The sequence below is a fragment of the Propithecus coquereli genome, unplaced genomic scaffold (assembly GCF_000956105.1).
Source record: "Propithecus coquereli isolate 6110/MARCELLA unplaced genomic scaffold, Pcoq_1.0 Scaffold68, whole genome shotgun sequence".
Classification (NCBI taxonomy): Eukaryota; Metazoa; Chordata; class Mammalia; order Primates; family Indriidae; genus Propithecus; species Propithecus coquereli.
In genome coordinates this window covers 9,010,360-9,019,217 of record NW_012152840.1, presented here as the reverse complement: position 1 = coordinate 9,019,217, position 8,858 = coordinate 9,010,360, and the positions used below count along the sequence as shown (strand labels likewise).

The window sequence follows — 8,858 nt, the reverse complement described above, 5'->3', positions numbered from 1 at the left end:
TTGTATACACGTGGCATTGTTCTGAGGGGTGTCCACAGCTTTTGTCAAATTCCCATGGGTCCCTGGCCCCAAAATGAGTAAACTCCAGAAAGATTCTTACAAGTCAAAGCTTCCTTATGCCTGCTCCTCTTCAAATGTCTCTCAACTCTAAACTCAACCCAAAGCACTCACCAAGCTGGCTTCACCCATCAAAACAAAATTGCCCACTTAAATGAAAAAAAAAAAAAAGCAAATTGCTTCAAATCTGTCAAAGGTCACATACAATAATCATCATCTATCTAGTTTTCCATCTTCCCCGAGCCCCCCACCCTCCAGACTGTAAGCCCTGAGGAAAAAGCCCTTTGCACCCCAGCATGAAATTGCAAAACACAAAGGCAGATTGGGCTGAAAAGAAATTCACCAAGCCAATTTACGAAACCAGATTTATTAAAATTTCTCTACAAGTCAGAAACAGCCGTCTCACTGTTCACATATATACACATATGTACAGGAAGAATCTAGTGTTTCTAGCTTTCCTGGAAGAAGCCCCTGCCAGCCCAGAGTCCTCAGCCGGATAATGTATCACAGATACAACAGTCAAGCAACCACGAGAGCATTAGTGCGACAGAGGCCTCTGTCCTCCCTCTTCTCCGAGTCCCATGATTCTGTCAAGGTAATATTGCCAATAATCATTCACATTTCACGTGGTTTTAGACACGCAGGTTATTCAGACATACACAGACAACAAAACAAGCCTCAGAACCAAAACAACAAAACAGTATCGGACATATGTATAAAAGGTACAACATATGTACAAAGTACACGGTACGTGAGGTATACACGGCATTCTCACAATGCATCTTAGTAGTTTGCCTAGGCATAGCCCTTAAAGATGACTGCCTATTTTTGTGCCATTTCTCAAAATACAGTATGTTTTATTTACCCGTTTAACCACCCGATTTCAGCACTGTCCAAGACAGTTACTGATATTTCATCTGAACTTGTTTTTTAACACAAGCTGTAGTTTCTTTATCTGCTGTATAGGGAGTGAGTTCCCATCTCTGGAAGCAACCAAACAGAGGCTGGATCCCCACCTTCGAAATAAGCAGAAGAGGGGATTTCTGCATTGGGAGATGGCAGAAAGAGGAAAGAGGTTGGGCCAGATGATTTACTTTAAAGATTTGGGGCTTGCTATTTCACTCCAGAAGCCGAGTATGCAGATGTATTCATAAACCACACATTTGAAATATTAACAACCCATCATGCAAAACTGCAGATGCACACACAATGCCAGAGGCAGACCACAACCGGGAGGGGTTCAAGTATAATTCTGGAAGTTAGTCTGAGATTCTTCTAAGACTATCCAAAATTTACTTTCTTCAAAGCACAAAGATGTTTAATGTTTGCTCTTAGGAGAGGGGGGGGTGGGAGCCTCCTTATCTTTCTCCTCCTGGACAAAATGCTCCACCCTGAGATGGTCTTAGGGAAAAGTAACTAACTTGGGTAAGTACTAATATATTTGGGGGAAACTCAATTATTCTTAAAAACCTACAGTCTCTCTGTCTGAGCTGAGAGTTCTGAAAATAGTTGAGAGATCAAATCTTTTGTGATACTTGTCCACGGTTAGCTGGTAAGTGCTTTTGTAGCTGAAGGGGGAGAGTGTCAAGGTCAGGGAGAAGTCATTAGCATAGACGAGGTCTTGGCAGGAAACAGAGGACAGAGTCTGGGTTCATAGTTCCATCAGGCTCCTGAGCAACTAAAAACAGTCTGCTCCAAAAACAGAGCAGAGTCATTGGTAAACTGAGTGTGAAGAAAAGATGAGTGTTAAATCGAAAAAGAACTTTCCCATCAGAGAAGCCTCAGTAGCAAGTCTAGCTACCCAAGATAAGTTCCAAGATGGCAGGTTTATTGGCCTAAATTATTTGTCACCCTCTTAAAATACTGTTAGTTATTGTCCAAAATGCCATTGTGTGATTTGCTTCCTCTCCCATTCAAATGTTCAAGTTCATTACACTTGACCACATGGTGGAGGACGTCCATACTCTTCGCCCCCTATAAAAGATCCGGATCCCCCAAATCTGACAAAGAGACAGTTGGCATGGGTTCCTTAAAAAGGGAAACAACTTTGCAGGGCAGCCAGTCAGCATGTATGCTGCTCAGACCAATAGTCACCCATCCCAACAAACAAGAGGGGTTGCCGTGCTGAGTTTGGCAGCTACAATCGTGATGCAGTCATGTATCTGGCTGGCACCATGCCAAAGGGCCCGTCCATCTTTAGAAATGGAAATGCCACATGTGAGAATTATGAGGTTTCTGAGGTTTTTGGGATTAGCAGAAGAAGGAACTAATGTCACTGTCCTCCTGGTACTCTGGAACAATCTGGTCTGAAGTTCCTATTTCTGAGTCGATGTATCCAGATTCCAAGACGGATTCGAACCAGGGATGGAGTAAGATCTCAGGAGCAGTGAGTCTCTCGGAAGGCTCCCGTCTCAGGAGGCTACGAATGAGGCACCTGGCTTTGGGGGAAATGTGGTCGGGAATGCAAAACTGTCCACGTCGAATTTTGGAGAAAAGGGCACTGGGGTCTGAGTCATGAAAGGGGTATCGTCCGACCAGAAGGGTGTAGAGCATCACCCCCAGGCTCCAAACGTCCGCGGCCTTTCCAGAGTAGGTCCCTGTGGTGTTGAGAATCTCGGGGCTCACGTAGGCTGGGCAGCCGTGTTTGTCCGACAAAGCATCGTCTTCCCCCTTGATTATGTGCGTGTCTTCTAGACTTTCTAGTCTGAGCTGGGTTCTGCGGGAGAGAGGAACCAGGCCATTATTTCTAGACCAGCTGCTATGAAAAACAAAGCCTTCCCAATAACAGAGCCCACAGGCACTGACAGCAAAGGCCCAAGGAATGCTATCTACCCCTTCATCCAGTAAGCAGTGCCCTGCAACCACTCAGGACTCGTGATTTCACAAACCAACACGATCTGCAATAAATGTTTGCAAAGTATCGAGAGAGCGCCTGGGGTGGAGGGTATGATGCAAAGCCCCAAATAGTATTCATAATGGTAGGGCTTACAAGAGATATCCTAACAGGGGTTACACAATTTACCAAGTTCACATTGCAGAACTGGGAGCCTGCTCAGGGGAACGCTGACATTTTCTACAAAAGCTATCAAGGAAGAGCAGTGTATCCCACTTCTTAAGGGAGGGCCTGAGCATCCTGCAAGCCAATCTTCTCTCTTATCATGCCACTGACTGTCAGGGCTACTTGGATCCACACTTTGCATTACAAAACAGAGCCCAAAGTCACTGTTACTACACACCCACACTGATATATACACACAGAGGGAACTTTGTCCACCTGGGCTCAGGACATGATAATTATGATGGGAAAGTTGCAAGGAATGTTAATTACATTTATTGGGGTGTTTAACTGCAAAGAACACTTAGCCTGGATGGAGAGGTTATTCGAACAAACAAAAATAGCTGGTGGATTGGAGGGATGCAGGGCCCTGAAACTCTTCCATAGGCACACACACCCCCTAGGATGGCACATCAACACAACAGCATATTTATTCTACATGGGGGGGTCTCTGTTCAGTTAACAACTCAAGTCTGAAAAACCTTTAGTCAAAGGTTCTCTTAGGAAGCTGAAGGTGCGTCCTTACTCAGAGCCAGCCACCCAAGTCTCCTGGATCCCCTAAAGCCCAAAGTCACATGGGGAACCTCTAATATCTGGTGGCAGCCTGCCTCTCCCTGCTTCTCTGAAATAGCCCTCTTTCAGTAAGTCACTTGTGAAGTCAAACGCAATCATTTGGTACTGGCTGATGGGTCAATTCCTTTTCCTCTCAAAGGTCTGGTATTTTTTTTTTTCTTCCTGCCTTCCTGTTCCCTGGAGTGTAGTATACATGTGCTAACTTCGGTATGTCCTCAGCGTGACCTCCCCTTCGTTATGTAAAATACCCATTGGTTCTGTAAACGGAAAATATGACTCAACCCACACTGTCTGCCCCTGATTGGCTGCTGTAGTACTAAAACCCTGCACCTGTGCTGGTTACACGACTAGCGTCAGCCTGCCATTGCTTAACCCTCGGGTTGCCAAACCCCATGTCTATGACATTCGCCTGTGCAATGCGGATTTCAAAAGCTAGTAAGGAGGTGTGTAAAGCATGTTTCAGAAAACATGTCACCGTATCAAAGAAGCATGTTCCAGGAATTGGAAACTTCTTCACTGCAAACAGTTAGCTTTTCTTTGCTAATCAGTATGTTCCAATAATTATTGCAAGAACAGATACAAAATCATGCTTTAAAGCAACTCAACCCTGTACTTTTTCGTATGCTCTGGAGTTAAAAGGGAAAAATGCATAGGTGGGATAAGCCCACCTCCTACAACAAAATTATTCCCTCCCACCTCTACAATTCTATGTTACTGCTCTTAATCTTTCCACAAGGGATGTGGTCCACCTCTTAAAATCAGGTATGGTCTATCTCATGTGGCTTCCTGAATTCTCTTGTCTGAAACCTCAACTTTGAATCTTAATGCCTCATTATTCTCTTATCAAGCTCATCTTGTTCTTTATGAGGTAAGCCATGATCTATATTTAGCAATCAATTCTAGCCAACATCCATTTATTATTCAATGTGGCTATTTTCTGAACATGTATCCAAGCAAGATGTCTAAAAAGTCACCAGAGAATGTGAACGAAGTACGGAGGACCCAGCCTGAGATGGGACAGGAATGCCGTATGAAGGAAGAGAGCAGCATTCTGCAAAAATGACAGTCTCACTAGCTCTGCGATACCTCCTAGGTACAAAAACAACACTTGGTATAGGCAAAGATTTGCATGCTTCCACTAGGAGTTAATATTGTGAAGGGCAGGTTAGTATTTGCACCCCAGAAGACTGACCTTTCTGACAACAATGGGGAATAAACCCGATCCTGGGGTAGAAGCGAGGAGGGCACCCTGCCAACACATGCTATTCTACAGAAGCACCAAGGTGTCCCCAGGCCCCGTCCAAGAGAGTGCAGAATAAACCAACCTTGGCTGTGACTCCTCAGGAACAGAACTTCTAAATGCTAAATCTGGGACAATTAAGCCCTTGGTTTTGCACCAACACCTAACTGCACAACCTGCTTTGGTTCCAAAAGGCCACAGGAGGAGCTGTGGCGGCCGCTCACCTCTCCTCCGTGGAGAAGACGAATTTCCTAAGCTTCAGGTCCCCCAGCACAATGGCTGACTGGTGGCAGTGGGCGACGGCAGAGACAATTTGCTTGAAGAGCCGGGCGGCCTCCTCTTCCCGCAGCCTCTTCCGGCTTCGCATGTAGGAGTGCATGTCCCCAAAGTCCTTCTCGAAGAAGACATAGGCCTTGGTTTCCCCAAGGATCACTTCCACAATGCCGGTAATGTTCCTGTGTGATGGCAGCTGGATGTAAGGCCTGATTTTGTCCTGGTAGTGTTTAATGGGAAACACCTGCAGAGGAAAGGTGGCCAGTTTAGGGGGCTAGAAAAGAGAGGCTGCCTCCCAAATCCCTTAGGGAGCTGTGAAGTTCTCCATCTTTGGGCTTTGGATGACAGCAAGCTTCATTCACTCACTCCCTTATCTCTGCCACCCCACCTTATGCAGCCCAGCTGCCCCTGACACCCTAGAACCAGTAACACCTTGGCTCTGGGCTAGCAAACACCTGCTTTCATACAGATGACTTGAAAGAACTGTCTTCTGCACATGTTCTGTCTTCCATGGGACCATCAGCTCCTGAGAGCTAAGCGCAAAGCCCCCGCCCTCTTGGCCCTTCCTTGTTCGTAGGCAACACTAGTGAGTGGCTGATAGAAGGTGCCCCTTGGCATCTCCAGAAGCCGAGAAGCAGTCCCCGGACATGACCATGCCCCCTGCAGACCCAAGTGCTCAGCACAGAGAGGGCGCAGAATGCGGTGACTCTGCAGCCTCCAAGGGGAAGCAGGGGCCAGAAAACATGCAGAGCTGTCATTAGTCAGAAGGAACAGATGACTTGGAGGGAGAGACTGTGACAACGCAGCCTTAAGCAACCTGCCTACAGTCTGACTCAAGTGTCAGCAGCCTTCAGTTACAATTCTCACAGCAGGGGTATGGGATGTTTCTATGGGATTTTTAATTTGTTTGCTTATGCCCCCCCTTCCACTACACCCCACCCTCTCCAATCCCAGAAATGGGGAGCATCTCTTCTAAGAAGCTGGCTGGTCTCTTTAAGGGCCTTTTGTTTAGTCCTGTTACTCATATCCTAGACTCAACTGGAAACGGTGACACATGGGCTGTCACCATCTGGATCCAGCTATTATCTGCTTGGAGGAACTGGAAGAGGTTGCACAATGGCCAGACCCACCCCACCTCTGAGCCTGGCTGAGCCTAGCACCAGCGAGAAAAATGCCCCTGCTGCACGCCCCCTCCGCCGCACCCCATCCCACCACACACACATACTCTTCCCAAAACAGCTCTTAGCGCCAGCCATTGAGAAGAAAAGATTTTTTTCCCCCTTTAAACTGGGCTTGATCATGCATTTGGAATTTCATTTGGGTCAGACAGTAGGTGGCAGCAGCAAGCCCTGGGACTGGCGAGGAGGGGGTGTCAGGTGAGCTGCGGAAAACCCAAGACTTTAACTGGGGGTGATCCTATCTTTCCGCAGAAAGGAGCAGCACGAGGTTCTGTGGAGTGCCTCAAAAGGGGGTGTCAGGCTCGCAGCTGTGGGGACGTTCTATGGGAGCTGGCAGAGGACCCGGCGGATCCTGTTTCTAGGAGCTGTTATCTCCGCCTCCTAGAGCGGATCCCTAAGTTCAAATGAAAATCGCTGGCCGGAAAATAAAGTGAATCGAAGCGAGGGTCCTCGCTGGAGTGGGCTTTCCATTTCTTTTCCGGGCAAATTCCCCCGCCTGGGCTAGAAGACTCCCTCAGACTGCTCCCTTGAGAGGGCGGTGTTCTCGTCCCAGCTCGGGTTCAAGCCGGAATCCCCAAGGCAGGAGCCCGGTGCGATCTTCCCACCCCGTTGCCACCTACAGCTGAGCCCGGGTGCCGTGAAACCCTGGCGAGAGAGCTACCAGCTGCTCCACGCTCCAAGGAGGCACCCAACGCAGGGCGTCCTTCCAGGACACGGCGGGGGGCGGGGGGTGCGGGGGGGAGTAGGGGGTGGAGAGGAGAATGAGAGAAGGAGAATGGCATGGCCCTGGAATCCATTTCAATTCCACAACTTATATGGAACGCCATGCGCTAAACTGAGCACTAAGGAAAGGAATATAGAAATAAAGCAATTGAACACTACACTTCCTCTTGACCGCCGAGCCCCCGCTTATACCACTCCACAGGAAACCCCTCAATCCGCCAGATCAGACTCAATCCACCCCCCCCTGCCCCCAGCCCAAGCGTTGGCTGTAACCCGGACGCGGCGGGACGGACCCCAAGCACCTTTGCCTGCCACCGCGCCCCGCGCCCCCGACCGCCAACAGGTCCCGGCCGCAGGGCGCCTACCTTGCAGCGCAGCTCGCGGCCAGTGTGGATGCACAGCGCCCGGGACACATGCTCGCGTTCGGCTAGAGGCAGCAGCAGGTAGTCGGCGATGCGGCTGGGTCCCGGCGCGCTCCCGGAGCCGCCGCCGGCCCCCGGCGCGGCGGACGGGGGCTGCGGGCTGCAGGGTGAGCCGGGAAGGCTGAGGTAGTCCGGGGGACTCGAGCACTCGGAGAGGCGCGGGCACTTGGCCGCCACTGCAGCCGCGTCATCCGCGTCCAGCAGGCGTTTGGCAGGGGCGCCCCGGGCGGCCGGGAGTAGCAGGGCCGGGCCGCGGGGCTGCGAGGCGCCGCTCATGGCAGAGCGCACGGGACCGGCCCGCATCCCGTTCTGGGCCCGGGCGGCCCCGGCTTTGTACGTCCTCGGATCCGCGCGGGAACGTGCTGGGGGCTCGGCGCCGGCGCCGCGACTTCTTCCAGCCCGCGGGATGGAGTTTGCAGAGGGGACTCGGCTCGGCCCCCACGGGGGGCAAAGCAGGAGCCGCTCCCCGGGGCTCGCGTTGCACGCGGGGACCACGCTGGCCGTGCGTCCGGGAGACGGAGGACGGCTCGAGTCCCCGGACCTCCGCGGCACCGGCTCTGGGTAGCTCGCTGGAGGCGGCCGCCGCTATTGTTGCCGAGGCTGCCGACAGTCCCTGAGGCAGAGGCAGCGGCGGCCTGCGTTCCCGGGATCCCGAGCCGCGAGGACAGGATTCAGCAGGCTCGCCGGAGCCACTGAGCAAATGCACTTCCCAAAGCAATTAGTCTCGAGCAAAAGCCGGAGCAACTTTTCCGCGGCGCTCGGGATCCTGCGCGCTCCTGGGCTCCGGGCGTGTGTGAGAGCGAGCGAGACGCGCTCGGAGAGAGTGACTGAGTGTGAGTGAGTGTGTGCGCCGCACTGATCCCGGCCAATGCACTCCTCCTTCTCCTTTTCCTCCACCTCCTCCGCCTCCCGGTGACTCACGCTGTATACACACACACTCACAGGCTGGGCTGTGTAAACAGTTGGGAAGCCGGGTTGTGCAATGAGGTGACTGCGACGACTCCGGCCCCGCCGCCCGGCAAGCAGTCACCGCAGCGGAGGGAGGGGACTGGGGGGAGGGGAGGTGGAACTGGAGGTGGGGGCGATGGGGGTGGCCCAAAGGCTGGGGATGCTCCGGGCGGCGCGCGCTCGGGTGCAGGTGGTGTGTCCCGGGCCGGTTTGGGCGCGCGCACACGCCCCTCGGGGCTGGGCTTGGCTGGAGGCGGCGCGCACCCTCCGGCAGGCCCCCAGGTCCTCTCCAGAAGCCGAAAGAGGGGGCGGAGGAAAAGTTCCCGTGACGTCAGGGTCCCCGGGAAGTGGGCGGGAGGGGCGGGGCCGTGAGGAGCAAGGTGACCGCT

At 52.0% G+C, this 8,858-nt stretch overlaps 1 protein-coding gene across 1 annotated transcript; it reads right to left on the bottom strand.

Annotated features, from left to right (window-relative positions):
- Positions 1–407: 407 nt before the first annotated feature.
- TRIB1 (tribbles pseudokinase 1) lies at positions 408–8,377 on the bottom strand. The gene is made up of 3 exons (XM_012660852.1): positions 7,465–8,377; positions 5,150–5,442; positions 408–2,773 (listed from the first exon to the last, which is right to left on the bottom strand). The coding sequence occupies exons 1-3, from the start codon at positions 7,822–7,824 to the stop codon at positions 2,308–2,310; spliced, it is 1,119 nt and encodes a 372-aa protein (XP_012516306.1). The 5' UTR covers positions 7,825–8,377; the 3' UTR covers positions 408–2,307.
- Between the last annotated feature and the right edge of the window lie 481 nt (positions 8,378–8,858).